This window comes from Thamnophis sirtalis, unplaced genomic scaffold (assembly GCF_051295495.1).
Source record: "Thamnophis sirtalis isolate CommonGarterSnake01/CBP01778 unplaced genomic scaffold, rThaSir2_p1.2 scaffold_3, whole genome shotgun sequence".
NCBI lineage: Eukaryota > Metazoa > Chordata > Lepidosauria > Squamata > Natricidae > Thamnophis > Thamnophis sirtalis.
The window spans coordinates 9,402,910-9,428,040 of record NW_028261383.1 but is presented as its reverse complement, the minus strand read 5'-3'; the positions used below and the strand labels follow the sequence as shown (position 1 = coordinate 9,428,040).

The following is a 25,131-nucleotide window of genomic DNA, read 5'->3' as shown; positions in this document are numbered from 1 at the left end:
AAAAAAGCCCATGGTGTTCAAACTTGACAGCTTTAAGACTTGTGGACTTCAACTCCCAGAATTCCCCCTCTAAATGGCATTGTAGATTTGTGGAACCTCTTCTATAGAAGAGATTAGAACTGGCAAGAACCCACTCCTGGGTTTGTTGTTTTTATTTATTAATTTGTGATTTTGAATCTTACTATATAAGCGGCATGCACTTTGATGAAATGAACAATGTATTTTATACCATCATTAAGCCATTTTTTTTTTTAAAAAATCCTCATTTGTTTTATTTTTTAAAACTGGGGAACAACCCCCCCCTCCCCGTCTGCTATACAAGTGGAATCCATTAGGCGGCTCCCTCAGGGAAAGCCAAAGTCCTGGCAACCTTCCTGGCGTCAGAGGAAAAACTGAGCAGGCGCCGGAGAACTTCTGTCAGCTGTTGGTATCTCAGCGCGGAATATCATGGGCGCTCCTCTGTCGGAAGTGAGAGTCGCCGCCGGCGTCGCGCTGCTCTAGCACCCCAGAGCATCTCTCTCGTTTTAACCCTCCAACTCCAATCCCCAGTGCTAAAGGGGATGGTTCCAGCTTTGGCACGTGAGTGCGTTGTGTTGACTTGCGGGCGGAAGTGTGTGGGCTCCTGGGGAAAAAAGTGAAAGTTACTTTTTGTGTTCATGGGAACTGGGGAAGAATCCCATCCTCCTGAGCAGAGCTTGGCCATTGCCTCCTCCACCAGCTGCCAGCCTGCCTCCCGCAACCTTTGCTGCAGCCCTTCTCAAGTCTGCATATGCAGCTGCAAGAGGAACAGCGTCTCTTACGGGCGAAAAGAAACAGATCGGACCCTTAAGGGTTAATGCTAGGCAGGTAGGGAGCGTGGTCTGGGAGGACACTTTCCCTTCTATTTCTTGGAGAGATCTAAGCAGAGGTGCAGAAGTCCATCGAGAAAGGTAGGAAGGGTGGGAGTCCCTGGGGAAGAAGGGGGATCTTAGAGATTGCAAGCAGATCCCATCTCCATTTTGGAGAATGGAGCTGGGAACGCCTTGCATTCATTCATTTGAAGGGGAATAGTATATACCAGAATATAATATACTGGAATAAGTAGAAACTTGTTAGTTTTAGTAGAAACTTTGTGTTTCCTGTAAAGCATATATTATGCCTTCCTGTATGTATCTAGCATTATGCTTTTGTATCTGTAACGTGTATATACCTGCTGTAAATACCTTTTACTAATTTCCTGTAACGCTGTTGTTTTTTTTATTTTTTTATTTTAAATAAACAAAAACACAAAAAAAGAATCATCCTCCATTACATCCTGTCAAAAGCGTGTCGATTGGTTACAAACAGTTTTCGTGCGTTTTTATCATAATTATTACATATATTTCCTTCCCACTGAATAGTACATTTTACATCAAAAATCTTCATGTATTTTACTATCAATATACCGCCGTTCTCATTTAACTGAAATTATTTAAACGTGCTTTTATCTGATATCATTTGCATTCAAAAACACAACCACCCACTGGCATTCATTGACAATCTCAACAAATCTTCTGTAGCATTACATCTTATCACATATTCTAAAAGAAAAAACCAATTAATAAAATATCTAAGCATTTCCCCCCCCCTTTTTTTCCCCCCTCCAATTCACCATTTAAAGCTTTTATTGCTTTTACCAATGCCAACACATATAAATATCATTAAACATTATCCGTTAACATTTCTTTGGTTATTATTGTAACTAATTAAGAATTATTTATTATGTATATCACATCTTTTCTCATCCAACCCAAAAGAAAAAAAACTTGCATTTTTATGGTTTGGTTTGGTTTGGTTTATTAGCATTTGTAGGCCGCCCTTTTCCCTGAGGGGACTCAGGGCGGCTCACACAAAACCGGGAAGGGGGGGAATACAAACATAAGATAACAACATATAGTAAAATAATAACCAACATACATTCATCATTCGGGCGGGGTAACTATCCTATCCCCAGGCCTGACGGGCGAGCCAGTTCTTCAAGGCTATGCGGAAGGCTTGGACGGTGGAGAGGGTACGAATCTCCACGGGGAGCTCGTTCCAAAGGGTCGGGGCTACTGCTGAGAAGGCCCTCCTCCTTGTAGTTGCCAGCCGACACTGGCTGGCCGATGGAATGCGGAGGAGGCCTAGTCTATGGGATCTTATAGGTCGCAGGGAAGTAATTGGCAGAAGGCGGTCTCTCAAGTATCCAGATCCACTGCCATGTAGGGCTTTATGGGTGATTAATAGCACCTTGAAGCGCATCCGGAGATCGACAGGTAGCCAGCGCAGCTCGCGGAGGATAGGTGTTATGCGGGTGAATCGAGGTGCACCCGCAATCACTCGCGCGGCCGCGTTCTGCACTAGCTGAAGTCACCGGATGCTCCTCAAGGGCAGCCCCATGTAGAGCACATTGCAGTATTCCAGCCTAGAGGTCACAAGGGCCCGAGTGACTGTTGTGAGAGCCTCCCGATTCAGGTAGGGTCGCAACTGGCGCACCAGGCGAACCTGGGCGAATGCCCCCCTGGTCACAGCCGTTAAGTGGTGGTCGAATGACAGCTGTGGATCCAGGAGGACTCCCAAGTTGCGAACCCTCTCTGAGGGGTATAAAATTTGACCCCCCAGCCTGAGTGTTGGAATATTAGCCAAATCTTTGGGAGGAAAACACATGCATAGTCTAAACAAGAATTTGTTAATAAGTTTTATAAGTTTTTTCCCCCAGGTCCCAATTTGCAATTTATATCCAAATGGCTTTTACTAGTCATAATCATTATAGTAGTAGTAGTAGTAGTAGTAGTAGTAGTAGTAGTAGTAGTAGTAGTAACAACTAAGGATTATTTACTGTTTACATCACCTCTCCTCTCGTTAGACCCAAGAAAAATTTACTTCTTTATAACAAAATCTAAACAAAAATTTATTGATAACATTCATAAAGTTTTTTCCCTCCAGGTCCCAATTTGCTATTTATATCCAAGTTGTTTTAACTGATTAGAGTTATTATTTCATAATGTCATAATGTATTACATTTTAACAAATAAACATTTAAAAACAATCTAAGAAATGTCTATAAAGTATTAAGGTTACTATCTATTAATCACCACAAATCAATTAATTTTTTTATCATCAACGTTCATTATCAACCTGAATCTTTCCAGTAAAAAAAGAATCTTGTCTCTTTTGCCAGTTGTTGTGTCAATCTTTTTACTACTTCCTTTATAAAGTTTTTATAAACTTCTCTCAGCACTTTTTCGCTTGAAAGATCTCTCAAAAAACCTCATTGCCCTTGAACTGGTATTAAAATTAGCATGTCTTTGATTAAACATATTTCTGAAGCAGTTTCTCTTCTTAGTTCTATCATCATCACTTTTCCCCCCCTCTGTTTCTTGAAAAAAGGGATAGAACTCCTGCATATCAAGTTCACTTTTCCATATTCTTCCATTTCTATCCAAGTTTGCTCCATCATTAAATTCATCTGTTATCTTATCCTTGTCTTCTTCATCTTCCTTCATTGCTTTATTTTTGGGGACTCCAACTCCATCATCCTTTATTGTAGGAGATAGCAGTCTATCCAATTTCTTATCAAATTTCTCAGAGCTTTCCGATAACTTTTGAATTTCAATCAACAAATCTTGAAGACTCAGTGTTCCCTCATCTAAAGATTGATGCATTTTTCCAAATGAAAAAGAAGCAAGGAGAAAAAAAATCTTTCCCTTGCCAAGAGTGTTTTTAAAAAGGCAGCTGTAAAAACAACTCTATCCTTGGCTCCTTATCAAATTGCACAAGATAAGCTGCAAAACTCCAAAGCTGCAAGACTGCAAAGCTCTTCATTACAGCGTCAGTGGGATCATCAACAGAGAGAACAAAGGATACTTTGTTTCAAAGAGGGGGGGAAAAACCAACTTCTAACTTCCGAATGGCAGATTCAATTCTTCTCCTATTTATCTCAAGCTTATGAAGAACAATAATCTTTAAAAGTCTTTAATGAAGGTTAATGAGAAGTAGTAAGAAAAATTATTAAAATAAAATAGGTCTTAGTTCCACCCAACAAATGAGGCAGCAGAAAATAGGAGGGAAAAAAAAACCAATTCATTCACTTGCGAGGCGAAACAAAAAAACGTTACAGTTACTTCAATCCACAAAACATCATTAACAGGAAGAAAGGGAAATAAAAACTTTCCAAGACAGTCCAATAAAGATAAATTCCGCCGCTGTATTCTTTGCTTAAAGGACAAATTTATCTTTTTTTAAAAAAAATCCTTTGGGCAATCATTTAAAAAAAAAAAAGCCTCACCAGATGGACTCACTTTCACTGCCGTCTCTGACTTTGTCAGCACAGGGCTGTCTGTTTATCACCAGCTTGGAGCGCTTCCCTTGGGTCAATCAGGGACTTTGCAATGTCCCTGAGACCAGCAAGGTTTTGTCTCCCTGTCACCATGTCTATGGGATGGCTTAGGTCCGTTGGGACCATGTAGCAATAAAAGAATCAGCGGCGGAGCATCAAGACTGCACGTCTGTATCGTCGCGACGTTGGCTCTTCTCTCTCCTGTAACGCTGTTATTAAAGTCTGTAAAAATATATAGGCAAATGTCAAAACATGTGATCCTTTCCATTTGAACTCTTCTCAATCTGCAATCTTATGGGCATAGAACTTTACCCAGAATGGAGCTGTAAAGAGCTGTAAAACTGACATTTTTCATGTCCCGTGAGAAGCTAAGTAGTCAATCATGAGAACAAAGGAAGAAGATAGCGCTAATGAAGAAGTATTCTATCCTTTTGCAGGAATAGGATTGGGGGATTTTACTGACATTTATAACATTTGTAACAGTATAAAAAGAATGCATTCCTTCTCTTGGGTGTAGTTCTTTCATGCATATCCTTGGGTATGTTTGGAACAACTGACCATCATGCTTTTAACCTTTGATCAAAGATTAAACGCTGATTGTTATTCAAGCCTCTGTCTAAGTCTCATTTTTGACTCGTTGTGACTTGGATGTATTCTCAAACTTCTATGAATGTAAACGTATTCTCAAACCTTACACATTCAATGAATCAATCAGAATTGACCTGGAAGGCACCTTGGAGATCTTCTAGTCCAATTCCCTGTGAGGCCTGCAGCCATCTTTTCTTTAGAATCTTTGGCCTGCCACACTTTCTATTATTCTGCTATGCATTTTCTATTGTGGGAAAATGGGAGGGGGGATTGTAGGAGTCAGATGCGATGTAGCCATAACAAAAAAAAAAATTCTAGAAAGCCAAGGTCATCCTGTGTCTTTGCACCTCTACACCTGACCGGAACAGGATGGGTGAAACTGCCAGCATGGCAGTGGGAGATTGGACCATGTGATGGACTTGTGGCTGTGGGGACAAGATTTTGAACTTTCAAGTAGGTGGGGAAAACCTGGAAGCTTTCAGATTCGGGTTTCCCCAGATGTTGGCACATGGCTCTCTTAATAAATTGAAACTTTGAGCAATACTTTGCCTTGGACTCTGATTTACTTTTGGATGCTATTTGGAACCCTGACACTCACGACTCAAGCAGGAGACCCTATCCCATTTCAGACCAGTAACTGTCCAGTCTCTTCTTAAAAATCTCCAGTAATGGAGCACCCATAACTTCTGGAAGCGAGCTGTTCCACTGGTTAATTGTTACATCAGGAAATTTCTCTTAGTTCTAGGTTGCTTCTCTCCTTGATGAGTTTCCATCCATTGCTTCTTGTCTTGTCTTTAGGTCCTTTGGAGGATAGTTTGACTCCCTCTTCTTTGTGGCAGCCCCTGAGATATTGGAAGACTGCTATCATGTCTCCCCTACTCCTTCTTTTCATTAAACTAGACATACCCAATTCCAGCAACTGTTCTTTATATGTTTTAGCCTCCAACCCCCTAATCATCTTCATTGCTCTTCTCTGTGCCCTTTCCAGAGTCTTGTGGAGGTGCTTTTGGGATTTCCTTGGGAAGAAAAACCCTTGTTCCCAAAGATGGCTCAGAAAATCCCTATGAGCCAGGCTGGTCCTATGAGTGGAAAGTCTTCTGCCGGTCCAAGAGGTCCTTTGGTGCTGTGGAATCATCTAGAGAACAAGGGGCCACGAGACACAGCAGGGGAAGCAGAAAGAAAAGGGTCCTACGCTGGCAAGCCTGGGGCTCCTGGAGAAGTCTGGGAACAGGCCACGCAGAACATTCTGGAAGAAGAAGCCAATTGGGTTGCACAACATCACCATATCCGTCAGTTCTGCTACCAAGAAGCTGAAGGGCCCCGAGACATTTGCAGCCGTCTCTACTATCTCTACCATCAGTGGCTCAAGCCAGAAATACACACAAAAGCACAGATGCTGGACTTGGTGATCCTGGAGCAGTTCCTGACCATCCTTCCTCCGGAAGTGGAAAACTGGGTCCGGGAGTGTGGAGCGGAGACCAGTTCCCAGGCGGTGGCCCTTGCAGAAGGCTTTCTCCTCAACCAGGCCGAACAGAAGAGGCTGGAAGAGCTGCAGGTGGGAAATTTCTTGCTGGTTCAAACACAGGGATGTTAAAATGTGCAATGTTCTTGTTACTAAGTGACTCCTTTTAGAGGTTACAAAAGGAAGAGAAATTAGATAACATAATCACTGCCAGGACTAGCACTGATGATGTTCCCTTGTTGGGTAATGAAATGTCTGCAAGAAGACAACCAAGCTCAGAGAGCACCAAGGACCCCATAATCCTCCTCCTCCAGTATGCAATCCCTCCTAGCACTGATGATGTTCCCTAGTTGGGTTATGAAACGTCTGCAAGAAGTCTCTTCTGGCCTGGCTTCCAAACATGACAAACCCTCTGTAGTTAACCAAATGTTCCCTTTATTAGAAGCACCAGCACCCCTGGCAAAGTCTCTCTCTCACACACACACCCAGAAGGCTAACAAGTCTTTCAGTGGCCTTGGAAAGCGGAGCTCGTTCCCTTTCCCCCTGAAATGGCCCCACACACCAGGACTCTCTCCACACTCAAACAAGAAGTCCTGGAAGCTGTGCTTCCTTTTTTTCCAGCAGCAGAGACACCCACACCCCCACATGCTCAGAGGACACGCTTGACTCTCAGCACTGCAGATTCAAAGAAAGGATTCTGCTAAGTCCCAGACAGGATTCAGAAGTCAGTGGAGATGAATAGTTGTCTGTCACACCTATTCATCTCTGCTCCCTGCCTTTCTATCCCCAGAGCTAGGGTGGGGCTTAGCTAGCAGAGGTGGCTCTTCCATCCCAATGACCGGCTTATAGATTCCCACTGCTTTCTTCTGCTTTCTGCGCATCTGTACAATAAGGCACTGGACCCAGCTGTTCCTCCTCTTCCTCATCATCCAGACCTGGGGACTGTTGACTCTCCATCTGAGGGATGATGGACGTCTCTCTCTCTCTCTCCCTCTGTCTCTCTCTGTCTCTGTCTCTGTCTCTCTCTCTCTCTCTCTCTCTCTCTCCCTCCCTCCCTCCCTCCCTCTCTCTCTCTCTCGTCAATCAGAAAGGTCGTCAGTTTGGCGGTTCAAAGCCCTAGCACTGCATAACAGAGTGAGCTCCCATTACTTGTCCTAGCTTTTGCCAACCTAGCAGTCCGAAAGCGGGTAAAAATGCAAGTAGAAAAATAGGAACCGCCTCTGGTGGGAAGGTAACAGCCCTCTGTGCATCTTCGGCATTTAGTCATGCCGGCCACATGACCACGGAGACGTCTTCAGGCAGCACTGGCTCTTCGGCTTTGAAACAGAGATGAGCATCAGCTCCTAGAGTCAGGAACAACTAGCACATATGTGCGAGGGGAATCTTTACCTTTAAGAAGCTCAGGCCTTCTTCCCAGAGTGTATTATAAAGTTTAAGACAGAGGTCAGTTACCAGTTTTGCATTTTTCTCTGTTGCTGTTGCTACTTACTAGTAATTTCCAAGGATGTGAGAAGCTCAGGCCTTCTTTCCAGGATGTGTTGTAAAGATTAAGGTTAAACTTTTTTCATTTCTCATTGTTGCTGTTGCTACCTCCTAGCTATTTCCATGGATATAAGAAGCTTCTATTGTAAAGTTTAAGGCAGAGGTCAAGTACCAATTTTGCCTTTTTCTCTTGGTTGTTGCTTCACATTCAGGAACCCTTCATGGAGAAGTTTACTGGACCCTCTAAAACACAGGGAGATACGTCATTTCATTCTCAAGATCTGGTCTTCCAAGGCGTATCCCAGGAGGATACAGAGTTAGGTAAGGAAGTTGTCTGCTGAGGTCCTTAGGAGTTTGCACTGTCTGAGCTACTTTCATTTGCAATTGTTTCGTGAAAAAAAATAATTCTGAATGCAGTGAAGAGTTCTTAAGAGTTCTCTGCTGCTAAACGTGTTTGTTTCTTCCAGAATGCCATAGGCATTTTAAGGGTGTTTTCTCCATTTTTTTTGTCTTACTCACAGGGAATGGAATGAGGCCGATGGTCCCTGTGCAAACACCTCTTCTTTCTCGGGGTGCAGAAACCACGATTGTACTTCCAGCTCAGGTATGAGGACAACGCTCCATAGCACAAATGTGAGTTTTGCATTCCGTCAAAAGTTAATTGTATTTCCAATCAAGGAGAATATTTATATGTCTGTGGAGATTCTCAGTCATCCAAGTTGTGGCTGTTCCAAAGATGCTTTTTCAAGAGGCAACAGGACTTTCTGGTTTTTCTTTGACGACGTTTCGTTTCTCATCCAAGAAGCTTTTTCAGCTCAAAACGTCATCAAAGAAAAAATCAGAAAGTCCAGTTGCCTCTTGAAAAAGCACCTTTGGGAGAATATTTCTAGCTCAGGATTGAAATGAGGAGTCCTTGCTGCTCTCCAACATAATTGTTTTCTTGTGGACGTTTTATTATCCAAACTAGGTAACATGATCAATGCTAGTAGTGTTGATCTTATGTATTTGAGTAATGAAACATCTGCAAAAAGACAAGCAAGCTCAGAGAGTGCCAAGGACCCCTCAAATTGTATTTTTCTTCTAGAACTCCCTTGGAGCACACTTACCATGCTATGTTATGCTACTTCCTGGTGGGCCACTCACAAGAACTTCACGTAGGGATTCTTCTAGAACAGGGATGTCAAACTCGATTTCATTAAGGGCTGCCTCAGAGTTGTATTTGAGTTGGGGGGGGAGTGGTTGTGGGGACATGGCCAATTTGATGTCACTGTGTTGGGGTCACCTGTGGTGGCCAAATGCTAAGGCAGGACTTCCATCAGACCCTACCTCCCTCTCATTATAATCTTCCTTCCTTTCCCTTCCCTTCCCTTCCCTTCCCTTCCTTCCTTCCTTCCTTCCTTCCTTCCTTCCTTCTCCCTCTCTCCCTTTTCTTCTTTTCCCGTCCCTCTTCATTCTCCTTTCTTCTACCTTCCCCTCTTTCCTTGTTTTTCCTTGCTTGCTCTCTTTCCATCTTTCCTTCTTTTTCTTTTTTCTTCTTCTTTCCCTTTCTCCTTTCCTGCCCCTTCTTGGATGTTCAAATGCAAAAGGGGAAATATTTCTCCTTTTGTTTTGCTTTGCTGTTAGTTTGTTTTGCTAGCCCTCTGCCAGCGAAAGCGTGCAGCACCCTTGGGCCCAGTTTTCGCTAGCAGAAGCACCGCGTGCCGGTCCTCTGCTGTTTCCAGGGCAGCTCTGCAGGCCAGATCTAAGCACCACATGGGGCAAATCCGGCCCGCAGGCCTTGAGTTTGACACCCATGTTCTAGAAAGATTGAAATCACAGACAGATGTTGCTTGCTGGATCAGACAAGCAATCCAGAGTGATCATGTCACTGTTGGCATTCTTTTTTTGCAGAATCAATAAATGTGATGGGACATTCCTCAACAACTTCTCAGTCAGGGGTCTGGAGCTCTTCCTGTTTTCATACACAATTCCTCAGAAAGCAGGCGTTCAATCCATTAGGCATCTCTGCTTGGGAGAGTTTTGAGGGGAGAGAAGTTGAGAACCAGACTGTATGTTAATAAGAAACTGTTCCTTTCTCCTTCAGGAAGAAGTGGGGATCCATTTCACGAAGGAGGAATGGGCCCTTCTGGATTCCAGCCAAAGAGCTCTGCATGGAGAGGTCATGATGGAGACATCAAGGATCTGGGCCTGTCTTAGTAAGAGGCTCTCTGCGTTTTTGTTCCAGATTGAAGAACATTCAATCTATAGCTAGAAACAATCAGTCTGTCAGTTCTTTCCAAGAAATTCCTAAACCATTCTTCTGACTGGAAGAAACAAAAGAAGAAGACTCTTTAACATGATGGCACCCCTGGCACTGACCCACATCAACTTCCAGAAATTCCAGGGAAGAATGTGTGGCTTTCCCCAAATTATACTGTGTCAGAGTTTTTTGTTTGCAGCAGCACATCCAACAAGCACACAAGTAAATGAACTTCAGCAGGATTCAATTATATATAAGAAACTTCTTTATATACAATACCAAACAGCAGAATTCGGCATACAATATCAGGAACACAGAAGCAATATTCATAGACGCAAGTCATTACAGGGTAGAGAGATAGAGGCCTACATTGTACAGAGGCTGAGGAGAGTTACTGAGGCCAAACCAACTTTTACATACAGTTCAGCAAGTCTAAACTTCAAACTGTCTCTTATGGTCTCTTATAGCAACCAAATACTATGTTTCAGTATTCCAACAGTCCCCATTGGCTGACCTGTTGCCATGGCTATCCAAATAGTCCCCATTGGCTGACCTACTGCCATGTCTATTGCAACAGTCTGGCCATGTTCCCATGTCTATTCCAGTCTATGAACATACTGTAATATTCTGGGAGGATGGACAGTTCTCTGGTCACCATTTCCTTAAATAATTTTGCTGATCACTCATATTTTGATATCACCTTCTTCTCAGCAAAATGATACTGATAGAATCCAGAAAATTTTACCGAGTAGTTTTCACTCAGACTTCCAGGAATAAGATTCATGTATTTCTGTGTGATGGTTTCCAACATAATTTAATCTACTTCTTTATTTTATCATTCGTTTATTGTTTCATCCCTTAATCTAATCTTAACTTTATCATTCATTTATTCTTTCATCCATTAATCTAATCATAATTTTACTATTCATTTATTCTTTCATCCCTTAATCTAACCTTAACTTTATCATTCATTTATTCTTTCATCCCTTAATCAAACCTTTAGCATTCGTTTTTTCATTTCAGAATTGAGTAGTAAGGTTTCCCTTTTTTTGTTTATTTGTTAATTCTTGTGTTTAGAAAATAGTTGCTAAAAAGCCACCCCAACTTCTACATGAAAAAATAATCTTAGTTTCATCCAGGTATACAGAGATGAAAGGAAACTGTAGAGATGGTGGAATTCAACGTTGGTTCCTTAATCACAATAGTCTAATTTTTTTTCTTCATTTTTTCTCTCATGCAGGAGCTGAACGAGGGATAAAGAGCTATAAGGGGCCACATCTGGCAGAGCCAACCAGAAAAAATGAAATAGCTGAAGAGGCATTTTGCAGTCCATCAAAACCAACAAGAGATGACGGGAACCATCTAAAATACAGAGAAGAGAAAGCTGCTGCTTCTCCTCACGCTGAAATCCACAACTTCCAAATCCAATCAGATTCAAAAGGAGAAAGAACAGAAAAGTGTCAGTTTTGTGGTGAAAGAATAATTGATAAAACAGATTCGTGTAAACATTGTGGCACCCAGAATAAAAAGGAACAATATGGAGACGCAGGATCCAGAAAAGATGACAATTGCCCCAATCCCCTGACTGTCACTTACTACATAGGAGAGAAATCATATCACTGCACGGAGTGCGGAAGGAGCTTCCGTCAGAACTATCATCTCAGTTACCACAAACAAACCCACACAGGGGAGAAACCTTATAAATGCAGCGAATGTGGGAAAGGATTCGCCCTCAGCGGTGGCCTGACTTCCCATAAAAGGATCCACACAGGAGAGAAACCTTTTAAATGCTTAGAGTGTGGAAAGAGCTTCTGCAGGAACAGTTCCCTGATTTCCCATAAAAAAATCCACCTACAGGAGAAACCATGTTAATGTAAGGAACATGGAAAGAGCTTCATCGTTCTACTGGACTTATTTCCTGGGAAAGGATCCATGTGATGACCGGGGGCATGGCACAGAGGCAACACGGGCAACTGACAGTTCAAACCGCCCCTTTATAGCTCCAACTTTCCCCCAAACGTTCTCACGTTTCTGGCAGGCCCCAGAGCAAAGTGATAACACCCACACATGAACACACCTCCAGCAGCCTCTGGCAGCAAATAGTACAACACTGGGAGCACAACACCTGCAAAGCGAGAACTCCAACAGGGCAAAGGAGTAAGTCAAGGATCCAGGGAGCAAATAAAGCAATTAATCTCGGAAACGTCCAACTTCGGCAACAGCACACACCACTCAATGAATTCACTGTTTGTTTCCGACAAATGTCCCTCCCCACAGCGTCTCCTTAAGGCTCAGTCCCCAGGTGTGCCTTGTGAAGAGGGACAGAGTGCTCTCCCCCCCGAGTCATCGGGGCAGCCTGTGCTGTTCCCGCCTTCTCTCCTCTCTCCATGCTTGAGGATCAGGAGTGGGTTATCGCCTGAGCTCTGTCTCTCATGTTCACTGCTTAGCCTCTCTTGTTCATCCTGCCCCCGTTCCGCCCTGCCTGCAAGCCGTCCCAATCCTAAAAAGTCCTGGCCTGACTGGGCCTGCTCCTCCCCACCTCCTTCCAAAGCCAACCTTGATCTCTATTGACTCCAGTTCCAGCTCATCTTCCTCCTCCGTTTTAGGCTCCGACGGGTGGCATGACAATCCATTCAAGCAAACATACACCAGTCACAAGTGCATCATTTTCTCCCAGCTGGTTTTTAACCTCTATCATGGCCATGCTCCAAAATGTGGGAAGACCATGACAAAAGTCTAAAGTTGATGAAATACAATTACTTATAGACTTATAGACTTTCATACCGCTTCACAGTGCTTTACAGCAGGGGTACCAGCCCCCAGTTCATGGACCGGCACTGGTCTGAGCATGCCAGAAACCTGGCCATGCAAACAAGCAAAGCCCCATCCACGGGATGCATGCAGGACATGAAACCACACCCCCTCCACTCCATGGAAAAACCTCTCCATGGAACTGGTCCCTGGTGGTTGGAGGCCACTGCTTTACAGCCCTCTCTAGGATCCTCAATTGAGGACCGCAATTGAGCCAGTTGTTAAACGGGTCACTGCATAGCTGCGCCTGATTTAACGAACATTTTTTTTGCGGTGATTTAACTAACAAGACCATTAGACCCATTTTTTGTTTGTTGGCGTAAACATTGGTTTCTGACAAGTATCATAAATCACAGTCACAGTCAGGTAACATGGTACACTGGATACAACCTTAATTCCCTCCAGAAATTAGACTAGCCACCCTTCCCACTCTGATACTCTTTCGTAAAGCTCTGAAGATGTGGTTGCCCAACCAACCTCTTCTTTTTCTTCAGCCTCACCCTAGTTTAAATCCTATAGTCCTGGTACTCCATGTATCTGATGAAATGAGCTGCAGCTTTTTAATATGCTGCTAGATATCTCCTCCTCCCTCTTCTTCTCCCTCTCCCTCCTCCACCCTCCTTCTTTCTTTGTTTGCTATTCTGGAGTAGTACAACTCCAGGATAGCAAGAAGGTATACAGGTTTTTCTTCATTAATTTTTTAAAGGGCTGACAACTGCTCTGAACAAATTTGACAGAAGGCGCTTGGAGCAGCCACAAGATTTATTTGAAGGAAAAGAAAGGTCTTCAGTTGATAATAACATCTCCATAATACGCTACAAACAAGTAGGACTACTTGAGAGCAGTGCTTAATTACTAACAGCCTGCTTAGAAACACAGCCTGAAGGAACTGACATTTCCAGCTATCTACTTTTTCTTTCGATCCTTATGATCAGGTGTAAATTTTCCCTTTTGGTGTATAAAAAACCAGGCTTTTATTTAGATCTATTTATGCATACTATTAATGGGACGTGGTGGCTCAGTGGCCAAGACGCTAAGCTTGTCGATCAGAAAGGTCGGCAATTCAGCAGTTCTGTGGCGCTGTGTAACCGAGTGAGCTCCCGTTACTTGTTCCAGCTTCTGCCAACCTAGCAGTTCAAAAGCATGTAAAAATGCAAGTAGAAAAATAGAAACATTTGGTGGGAAGGTAACAGCGTTCCATGTGCCTTCGGCGTTGAGTCATGCCAGTCACATGACCACGGAGACGTCTTCGGACAGCACTGGCTCTTCGGCTTTGAAACGGAGATGAGCACCGCCCCTTAGAGTTGGGAACCACTAGCACATATGTGTGAGGGGAACCTTTACTTTTACCTTTATACATACTATGATATCTTGTGTCTTCTCAGCACCTCCCAGCTGTGGTCTGAAGGCCTCTGCTTTTTTAACTTCTCTACTGTTCAATTTCTAATTGTGTTTTAAGGCTGTTTTAAAAAACTATGCCTTTTCATATGATTGTATAGCTTTATTTGTAAAACGCCCAGAGTCACACAATGGGACGTATTAAAAGTTGATAAATAAATATATATTTTTTTAAAAAAAAACACTAATCTAAACTGGCTATCTTGTTCTTGTTATTTTGGCAAAATGAGGATTGGATAATTCCAGAAAACACTATACAGGAAGTCCTCAGCTAACGACCACAATTGAGCCAAAAATTGTGTTGCTATGTGAGATATTTGTTAAGTGAGTTTTTCCCCATTCTTGCCACTGTTGTTAAGGAATCACTGCAGTCAATCATGAGTCAGTTGCCAAACATCTGAATTTTGATCATGGGGCCATGGGGATGCTGCAATAGTTGCTAAGTGTGAAAAATGGTCAGACCTCACTTTTTTCAGTACCGTTGTAACTTTTAATGGTTACTAAATGAATTGTTGTAAATCGAGGACTACCTGTACATCACTGGGATGAAAATGCCTATAAAATTTCAGCCATCATGCTGATCACTCTGTGGGTCCAATTGCAAGCCAGGAGAAAGACGCAGGAGCCAATGAATTTGGAGGCCAGTTGCAGGAAAGGAGGTTCTCCATTTATTTAGGAATCATAGCATGGGGAGTAGAGTGATTTTTATACCTGTTGGCAGTGGTGAAATTCAGCCGGTTCTATCCGGTTCGGGCCAACTAATAGTGCTGGAAGCATGAAGCTCCGCTCACCCGCCCAGATGTCACCACATTCCATTTTTAATGCTCTGCGCATGCACTCACACCTTTGCGAACCAGTAGCAAAGGTAAGTTGATTTCTCCCCTGCCTGTTGGAAGAAAAATGCAGACTGGTTCCAAGCCGAGAGAAACAAACGCTGGAAATAAAATGGAGGCTGTCCACAAGGAAAGATCTCTGTTTATTTGTTTTTCAGAAACTTCAGTGACAGCAGTGTCTTTCTGGGATGGCTGACAAAACGAATGAGTGGATGGATCTTTATAGGGTTTTGGGGTTTGGTGATTGAGATGCTCCAGGGGGTTGTGCAATGTAGTGAGCCTTGTTTTTTACTATTTCAATGGTGGTAGGTTAACCCTATTATGTCCTAAAGGACATGTCCTGTCCTTAGCATTGGGGTGTGTGTGTGTGTGTGTGTATAAATTCTTAATCCCATTAGATCCAGCCTTCTGTGAGAGTTTGTGGCTGAAGGCATTTTATTTATGAATAGATTGGCCCAGTCTTTCTGAATGGATGCCAAATCTCCATTCCAAAAGACCAGTTCCTTCTGCTTGAAGCTGTTTTCGTATGGCAGGAAGACTGAGGTTGTTTTCTGGACATATGTCTTACTTAGGATACAACTCCTGGCTGAGTTGGAAAACATTGATAAGACAGATTACATCAATACAACTGCAATTTGTTCTTCAAACTAACTTTGTTGTTAGTTGTCCGACTGCTTTGGTGACTCCATCCAGCCACCTCATTCTCTGCTGTCCCCTTTTCTTTTGCCCTCAGTCTTTCCCAGCATTAGGCTCTTCTCCAGTGAGTCATTCCTTCTCATTAGGTGACCAAAGTATTTGAGTTTCATCTTCAGGATCTGGCCTTCTAAAGAGCAGTCAGGGTTGATCTCTAGGACTGACCGTCGCCTTGCAGCTAAAAGAATCAAAGGAATCTTCTCCAGCACCACAGTTCAAAGGCCTCCATTGTTTGGCGCTCAGCCTTTCTTATGGTCCATCTTTCACAGCCATACATTGCAACTGGGAAAACCATAGCCTTGACTATAGGCACTTTTGTTGGCAAGGTGATGTCTCTGCTTTTTAGTATGCTGTCTAGGTTTGGACAGTACCAAAGACAAACTAACTTAAACCAGCTTAATAAAACATATGCATGAAAAACTGGGTTTCTCGGCTATAGTACAATATCTGCGAAGGCCTCCTCCATTACCTACTCTGATACCTTTAACACACCGTTGTCACTCTCCCATAATTTTTCTATCCATTCATTCTTCGCCAGGTCTCCAGGAAACACATGCAGGATCTACCGGGGGCAGCTTGGGAAGCATAGCATTGCAGTACTGGCACTTCCTGAGCTTCAGAATGGAACTGAGCATGTCCAAAACGCCCTTGCCAGGGCTTGCTGCATTCAGATGAAATAAATTCCTCGGAAGTCTCCACTTGCGGGTCTGGACCTCTCTAGCGTGTGAGGACCTCCCTAAAGGATCACATGATGTTTTGGGAGATTGGATGGGAAGAATACAGTAGCTCCTGCATGGTTGCAAGGAAATAACAGTCTCGATGCTCTCCAAAATACTTTGGGAAGCTGCTATTGTTTAGCAGTGAAAAAACACAATATCTATTTTGTAGCATAGATCAGCATTGCTCAAATTTGGCAATTTTTAAGAGGTGCGGACTTCAACTCCCAGCATCCCTCAACTATCGAGTTTGCTAAGGGATGCTGGGAGTTGAAGTCCACCCATCTTAAAGCTGCCAAGTTCTAAAAAAAACCCGACTTAGATAGATCTAAAGACGAGTTTTTCTTCTCTTAGGAGGGTATTCCCCCCCCCCTTCCTCCCATCATCTTTGCATCATCAACCCCGGGCAAAAGAGCACTCCTCCATTCTTCCTTTCTCCTTGCAGGGAGCGCTCTCTGTAAACTTCCAAAACACCTAGGAAACCGCGCATGCGCCTGATAGCTTGGCTGACAATACTATCTGCAGAAAGCAGGGTGTTTTTTTAATTTGGGGAGGTGGGGAGAGACAGACAGGAAATTATAGGGAGTGCATCAGCTGGAATCTTCCTCCTGGGCGTCATTCATTGTCCTCCCTTTCTTCTTACCCTCAACTTTCCCAAAGGCAAAGGGGGCTGCAGGAGGATCTTGCAGGAACGGAGGGACACCGAGTGGTGCCCCTTTCCTCTGCGAAGAGAAGTGGGAGCCGCGGAGGGGAAAAAAGGCAAGATATTTCCTCTAGATTGCAAAGCTGTCTGGCGAAGGGAGGGAGGATCGGTGGGTGGAGGGAGAGAGGATCGGGATCTATCTACCTACCTACCTACCTATCATCTATCTATCTATTAATCTATCGATCTATCTATCTACCTACTTACCTATCATATCTATCTATCTATCTATCTATCTATCTATCTATCTATCTATCTATCTATCTATCTATCATCTACCTACCTACCTACTTACCTACCTATCATCTATCTATCTATTAATCTATCGATCTATCTACCTACTTACCTATCATATCTGTCTGTCTGTCTGTCTGTCTGTCTGTCTATCTATCTATCTATCTATCTATCTATCTATCTATCTATCTATCTATCTATCTATCTATCTATCTATCTATCTATCTATCTGTCATCTACCTACCTACCCATCATCTATCATCTATCTATCTACCTACCTACCTACCTATCATCTATCTATCTATCTATCTATCTATCTATCTATCTATCTATCTATCATCTATCTATCTCTCTCTCTATCTCTCTATCTCTATCTAATGAGGTAAAATACAATACAATACAATAGCAGAGTTGGAAGGGACGTTGGAGGTCTTCTAGTCCAACCCCCTGCCTAGGCAGGAAATCCTATACCGTTTCAGACAAATGGCTATCCAACATCTTGTTAAAGACTTCCAGTGTTGGGACATTGGAAATCTATCTATCACACCCCCCCCTCTCTCTCCCTCTCTCCCTCCCTCCCTCCCTCCCTCCCTCTCTCTCTCTCTCACACACACACCACCTTGGGATTCTCTTTCTGTCATTTCTGGGTCTGGGACCGCCCCCTTGTGAAACGGATTGAGTCCATAGAAAGGCAAAGGGAAATAAAGCAAAGAGAGGGGGGACCAGATCAGATGGCGGGGAAGGAGCGGGAGGAGGAAGTCAGAAAGCAAACTATGACAGTCCCGATTGCGAGGCTGAATGGTCACTTGGCGCGCTTTGCAAGCAGCCCCAAACTTGACTCTTAGCAAAAAGCAAAAAAACCCAAGCTTTGCAATAGTGACAAATATCTGTAAATAAAACCAAGCGGAGTTGAGATTCAGATGTGCAAATGCAAGGTAGGACAGCTGCCCAGAACAGGGAAGAGAGGCAGAGGGGATGTTTGGACAACTGCCGGCCCTGGGCCTAGCTTAAAGAGGTCAGACATTTGACAGGTCGGCTTCTTGTCAGAAAGATATGGCAATCTTATCTTTCTGGGGGGGAAATTAAATTTCACCATAGATAGACAGATTTAACCATAGTTTCCATGAGAAAAATATGACCATCCTAGACCAGGCCAAATCCAAAAATGCCAGGGAATTTTTAGAAGCCTGGCCCTTTGACAAATCAGCCATCAATAGATACATAAAAATTAACAACGTTTACAGACTATGCAAAAGAGACAATTAAGCAGCCCAAAAAAGAACAAAAAGACTCCAGCATGTCCCCACCAGTAATCTTCTTGGTAAGCTAAAAGAAATGTGGGATAGATAACATCTCCATCAGATGGATTCATACCTGGCTGAAAGAAACTAGAATTAGAAGAGAAGAGAGAATAGAATAGAATAGAATAGAATAGAATAGAATAGAATAGAATTCTTTATTGGTCAAGTGTAATTGGACACACAAGGAATTTGTCTTTGGTGTATATGCTCTCAGTGTACATAACGAAAATAAAATAGAATACATTCATCAAGAATCATACGATACAACACTTAGTGATAGTCATAGGTTACTAATCATACTAGGAAACAAATACAACAATATAAATTGTAAAGATACAAGCAACATGGTTATAGTCATAAGTGGGAAGAGATAGGTACTAGGAAGGAGGAGAAGAAGAATAGTAATACAGTCTTAGTAGGTAATTTGACAGTGTTGTGGGAATTAGTTGTTTAGCACAGTGATGGCATTTGGGGGAAAACTGTCCTTATGTGTAGTTGTTGTGATGTGCAATACCCTATAGTGTCGTTTTGAGGGTAGAAGTTGAAACAATTTATGTCTAGCATATGAAGGGGCTGTAGATATTTTCACAGCCCTCTTTTTGACTTGTACAATGTACAGGTCCTCAATGGAAGGCAGGTTAGTAGCAATTGTTTTTTCTGCAGTTCTAATTACCCTCTGAAGTCTGTCTTGTTGGGTTGCAGAGCCAAACCAGACAGTTACAGAGGTGCAGATGACAGACTCAATGATTCCTCTGTAGAACAGAATCAGCAGCTCCTTGGGCGGTTTGAGCTTTCTCAGTTGGCGCAGTAAGAACATTCTTTGTTGTGCTTTTTTGATGACGTTTTTGATGTTAGGTGTCCATTTTAAGAGATGTTGAGATATGATAGAACCTAAACTACTTAGATGAGGGAATAGAAGAGGAACTTACCAAATTTGTGGATATACTAAGATGGCAGGAATAGCCAACACCTGGGATGATAGATGGATCTTGAAAGACTTGAACACTGGGTCTAACAAAATGAAATTTAATGTAAAGAAAAGTAAAATCTTAATCAAGAAAAACCCAAAGTACACATATAGTCTGTGTGGAAACAAGCTTAATAGCAGTGACTGTGAGAGGGATTTTGGAGTCTTCGTGGACAACCTGTTAAATATCAGCCAGCAGTGTGTGGCGGCAGCCAAAAAAGCCAATGCAATCCTAAATTGCATTAACAGAGGGATACAATCAAGATCAAGGGAGTTACTAATGCCACTCTATAAAGCCTTAGTAAGACCACACCTAGAATTCTGCATTTATGTTCCATTTCTGAGGTGATTATGACATGGTTGGGAATCCATCCAAGCGTTTGCTGCTTAGAGGTGGTGTGACCAGTCCCAGGATGAAAAAGATATGGCTGGATTAAATCCAGGGCCTTCTCCTCTCATTGAAGTCCTCTTCCAGCAGAGAAATAAGAGATGCTTCAAGTTTGGGTGGGATCATGCCCGCAAACTCTCATCTTACACGGATTCTTCCCAAAGAATCAAAAGGTGGGAGAAGTTCTTAACAAGGTTTGGGTTTTCAGGTTTCTTCAATTTCAACAGTTTATTATCTAATAACAGAGAATATTTGTAGTTCAGGGTTGACATGAGGGGTCCTTGGTGCTTTCTGATCTTGCTTGTTTTCTTGCAGATGTTTCATTACCCAAACTAGGTAACATCATCAGTGCTACCAGTACCGGTGATGATGTTACCTAGTTTGGATAATGAAACCTTTTCAAGGAAACAAGCAAACTCAGAGAACCCCAAGGACCCCTACCCCTACAGAATACAGAATAACAGAGTTGGAAGGCCGTGACCCATCAAAACCGCGGTCCACTAAAGCGCGCCCGATTAAAGCGCGTACCTGACGTCATCAGCAGTGCGACAAATACGACCGCGGAGAAAAAAGGGTGCTTTAAAAAGCGCTTTTAAAGCAAGCCGATTCACATAAAGGTAAGGGTTAGGGTTAGGGTTAGGGTTAGGGTTAGGTTAAGGGTTAGGGTTAGGGTTACGTTAAGCGTTAGGGTTAGGTTTAGGGTTAGGTTAAGGGTTAGCATTAGGTTTAGCGTTAGGTTAAGGGTTAGGGTTAGGGTTAGGGTTAGGTTTAGGGTTAGGTTAAGGGTTAGGCTTAGGGTTAGGTTTAGGGTTAGGTTTGGGGGGGTTAGGTTTAGATTTACGCGTTAATTTTAAGTTTACCGCTCACAGCGTGCTGTTTTCGTCGCACTGTGATGATGTCACGTACACGCTTTCGTCAAGCGCGCTTTAGTCTACCGCGGTTTTGTGGTGGAACCTGGAAGGCACCTTGGAGCTCTTCTAGTTCAACCCCCCTCCTCAAGTAGGAGGCCCTATACCAGCAACTGTCATCCTTTGTCCCGCAGCGGCTCCTCCTCTGACCCGCTGTTGACTCACCAACAGTCCCAATATTGCAGCATATACAGCCTCATGCCACATAACTAAGCTCCATTTCATGCTGAATAAACTAAATTATTAATGTATCTTAAATAGAACACTATCTTTAAATAGATTTCTACTCCAAAAGCATTTGATTAAAATAAATTAATAAAATAAATTTCATTTAAAAAATCCATTTTTTTAAAAAATAAATAAATAATCATCAATTTTTATCCACCCTGCAAAAGTATCATATGTAAGGAGGGGTGAGATTTTTCCAGAATCTCTTCATGCAGTTGATATCCTACCAAGGAAGATAACTTTGGAGATCAGGAAAAAGCTAATCCCATTTGTTTTTTGTTAGAAAATGCAAAGAAAAATGCATGAAGAATACCCAGCAGAGGAAGGACATCGACAAGTTCCTCGCCCTGAGACCACTGGAGAAAAAATCGGACCAAAGAACCTAGAGGAAGAAGCGGTCGATTTGCACGCTCAGTGCCAATGTTTCAGAGCCTTCCGATATGAGGAGGCCAAGGGACCCCGAGAGCTTTGCAGCCAGCTCCACCTGCTTTGCGCTCGGTGGCTGAAACCAGAAAGGATCACCAAAGCAGAGATGCTGGACCTGGTGATCCTGGAGCAGTTCCTGGCCATCCTGCCCCTGGAAATGAAGAGCTGGGTCCAGGAGTGTGACCCAGAGACCAGTTCCCAGGCAGTGGCCTTGGCAGAGGGCTTCCTCCTGAACCACCGAGAGGAACCAAAGCAGGAGAAATTGCAGGTGAGAAGTTTTCTATCCTGATAGTTCCAGATGGATAGTAACACCTCAAGACTCGACTACTGCAACGCACTCTACATGGGGCTGCCCCTGAAAAGTGTTCAGAGACTACAGTTGGTTCAGAATGCAGCCGCGTGAGCGATACTGGGTGTACCGAGGTACACCCATGTGTCACCTATCCTCCACGAGCTGCACTGGCTCCCTATTGGTTTCCGAACACGCTTCAAGGTGCTGGTTATTACCTTTAAAGCCCTACATGGCTTAGAACCTGGATATCTCCGTGACCGCCTCCTGCCACATACCTCCCAGCGTCCGATAAGATCTCACAGGGTGGGCCTTCTCCGGGTGCCGTCGACTACACAATGTCAACTGGCCCCTCGGGAGAGAGCCTTCTCTGTAGCTGCCCCAGCCCTATGGAACGATCTACCCCCTGAGATCGGGACCCTCCCCACTCTCTCAGTCTTCCGAAAGTCTACTAAGACCTGGCTGTTCCGGCAGGCCTGGGGCTGTTGATCCTCGATTGAGTTCCAGCCCCACTAAGAACTGAATATATGTTGTGTTCTTTTAACCTCTTTGTTTGTATTTTAAATTTTCTAGTATTTTTAACTGTTTTTATGTGAGCCGCCCGGAGTCCTTCGGGATTGGGCGGCATACAAATCCATTCAAATTCAAATTCAATTCAATTCAAGACAATTCTTCAATATTTAGATGTTTTGCTGCTGGAGCTTTCTGGAATTATAAACATGATGGCAACATCTGCAGGCAAGTTAATCCATTGTCACTTTCAGAGGCCATATTTGAAGCGAACCTTTGCGGTATCACGTTTTTATGGACCCACTGATGGAAATTTGGGGCTGTGAAGTTGGAAGCAAAGGATAAGAATCCGCTAATATGAGTATCCTTAACTCCTCTTCTTGTATGGTATGTCTTGCCCAGGGAACCTTTGTGAGAGTGACCTCTGAAAGCCTCAAGGCAAGAGAACATCCATCTCAGGAGCTAATCTTCAACAAAATTTCCTCAGAATATCCAAGTCAGAATTTCTTAACAGGTATGATAAGATTCTGTCCAAGAACTGTAAATTCCTTTGAGAGATTTCAGTAATAATCTTCCTCCTCTCCTCCTCCTCCCCACCCTCCTCCTCCTCCTATTTCTTTTCCCCCTCCTCCTTGTTTCTCCTTCTGCTGCTTCTGCTGCTGCTGCTTTTCTCTTCCTCCTTTCTTCTTCTGCTGCTGCTTTTCTCCTCCTTCCCTCCTTCTCCTCCCTGTCCTTCTCTTCTCCTCCTCCTTCTCCTTCTTTCTTCTTCTGCTTCTTCTGCTTCTGCTTCTTTTCTCCTCCCCCCTTCCTTCCCTTCCTCCTTCTCCTCCTCCTCCTTCCTCCTCCTCTTCCTCCTTCTCCCCCTTTCTGGATGTCATTAAGGAAGCAGGCCTTTCAAAAAGCCTGCTTCCCCTAATTTTGCCTTTCTCACAGGGAGAAAAACAACATCCCCCGTGTTTGCAGAATCAGATCCTTTTGATAAAGCAAAACCAGCATCTATTCCTGTAGTTCTGGTAAGTGGAGAACCTAGAAAAGATGCAGAAAAAAAACCTTTGTAGATCTTTTGTTTTGTGACTGTACGCACATCATGCTCCCCCATTTTTTTTCAATGTTTTAGGGTTTGCTATTTTTTCCTTCTCTGATCTTGACTATCCTCTGCTCTCCCTGTCCTTGGATCAGTGAAGGAGGCAGCTGTTCCTCATCATAGGGGGATCAGCTGCTTATGGGCACCACTGCCTGTCAGAAGCTGATTCTCCCCTGAGTCTGTGAAGGCAGACAGCTCTCTGTCTGGACAACCACCTCCCTCAATGCCTGACGGGGCTGGGGCAGCACTGTCTTCAGCTCCTGGCCTCTCCAAACATGCCAAAGGTGCGATCTTTGTCGGACGGTCCCAGTTCTTCCTCCTCCTCTTCCAAACAGGGCTCTGATGGGACCGTAACCATAACCAGGAGTCTTTCTTTGCTATCTAACTTAACTGAAATGGATGACAGATACTCTCATTGAATCATTCACATTATAAAACTTTGGCCCACAATGTATGGTCGGTCTGAAATCTGTCCATTTTCTTTCACATTGTTTGAATCTTCAAGTAAAACACCTGTTCTTTTTAAGATACTTAAGATAGATAGACTTAAGATAGACAGCTTGCAATAACATCCTGGGAACATTCTCTTTCTTTCAGGGTAGCGTGTCCTTCCAAGACATAGCTGTCCTTTTTACCGAAGAAGAGTGGGCTTTATTGGACACCCATCAAAAAGCTTTGCATGGTGAGGTCATGCAGGAGAATTCAAGAAATGTGGCTTCTCTAGGTAAGGGCCTTGATTTATTCTGATTTGTACATGTTTCTATCTCTCTCTCTCTCTCTCTCTCGATATAGGTAGTCAGTTCTCAACTTACAACAGTTCATTTACTGACCAGTCATAGTTACAACTGCATTGAAAAAAGTGACCGATGACAATTTTTCACCATTACAATGGTTGCGGCATCCCCATGGTCACATGATCAAAATGTGAATGCTTCATAATTGGTTTGTACCAGTGGTGGGTTGCAGGCGGTATGCCCCGGTATGGGTGTACCGGAGCCTGCCCGGAGCACCGGGTACCGTTCCAGTACGGTGCTCCAGAGAGCGCACCCGCCCGAGCTCCTTACCTGTCCTTTGAGCCTTTGGCACTTCAGCGCACGCGCATGTCACATACAGCGCCTGCGCAACGCTCCGCCGAGCAGCTGGAGCGTCGCAGAGGCTTGCGGACAGGTTGAAGGCAGATCCGGAACCCACCACTGGTTCGTATTTATGAAGGTGGCGCAGTGGTTAGAGTGCAGTACTGCAGCCACTTCAGTTGACTGTTAGCTGTAGTTCAGCAGTTCAAATCTCACTGGCTCAAGGTTGACTCAGCCTTCCATCCTTCCAAGGTGGGTAAAATGAGGACCCAGACTGTGGGGGCAATATGTTAACTCTGTAAACCTCTTAGAGAGGGCTGAAAGCCCTATTAAGCAGTATATAAGTCTAACTGCTATTGCTATTGCTATTGTCCTGGGATCAGATGATCAGGTTTTGCGACCTTCTGACAAACAAAGTCAATGGAGGAGCCAGATTCACTTAACAACCAGCTTACAGGTTTA

At 43.5% G+C, this 25,131-nt stretch overlaps 2 protein-coding genes across 2 annotated transcripts in view; both read left to right on the top strand.

Moving 5' to 3' along the window:
* The first annotated feature begins 323 nt into the window (after positions 1–323).
* Positions 324–14,479, top strand: LOC148047110 (zinc finger protein with KRAB and SCAN domains 7-like). The gene is made up of 6 exons (XM_087708334.1): positions 324–929; positions 5,913–6,479; positions 8,081–8,189; positions 8,390–8,472; positions 9,952–10,063; positions 11,348–14,479. The coding sequence occupies exons 2-6, from the start codon at positions 5,970–5,972 to the stop codon at positions 11,977–11,979; spliced, it is 1,446 nt and encodes a 481-aa protein (XP_087564460.1). The 5' UTR covers positions 324–929; positions 5,913–5,969; the 3' UTR covers positions 11,980–14,479.
* Positions 14,480–21,475: 6,996 nt separating this feature from the next.
* Positions 21,476–25,131, top strand: part of LOC106540230 (uncharacterized) — a 34,936-nt gene continuing 31,280 nt past the window's right edge. Inside the window, 4 exon segments of the mRNA XM_087708339.1 lie at positions 21,476–21,981; positions 22,915–23,026; positions 23,446–23,525; positions 24,194–24,320. Coding sequence (XP_087564465.1) covers positions 21,574–21,981; positions 22,915–23,026; positions 23,446–23,525; positions 24,194–24,320 — 727 coding nt within the window. The 5' untranslated portion in view covers positions 21,476–21,573.

What these genes read in the sequence shown, in the direction of transcription:
- LOC148047110 (XM_087708334.1), top strand. Translation starts at nt 5,970, where the DNA reads ATGGCTCAGAAAATCCCTATGAGCCAGGCTGGTCCTATGAGTGGAAAG. An exon ending in CGATTGTACTTCCAGCTCAG is followed by an intron (nt 8,473 to 9,951) that starts GTATGAGGACAA and finishes TTTCTCCTTCAG; the next exon opens with GAAGAAGTGGGGATCCATTT. An exon ending in AAGGATCTGGGCCTGTCTTA is followed by an intron (nt 10,064 to 11,347) that starts GTAAGAGGCTCT and finishes TCTCTCATGCAG; the next exon opens with GAGCTGAACGAGGGATAAAG.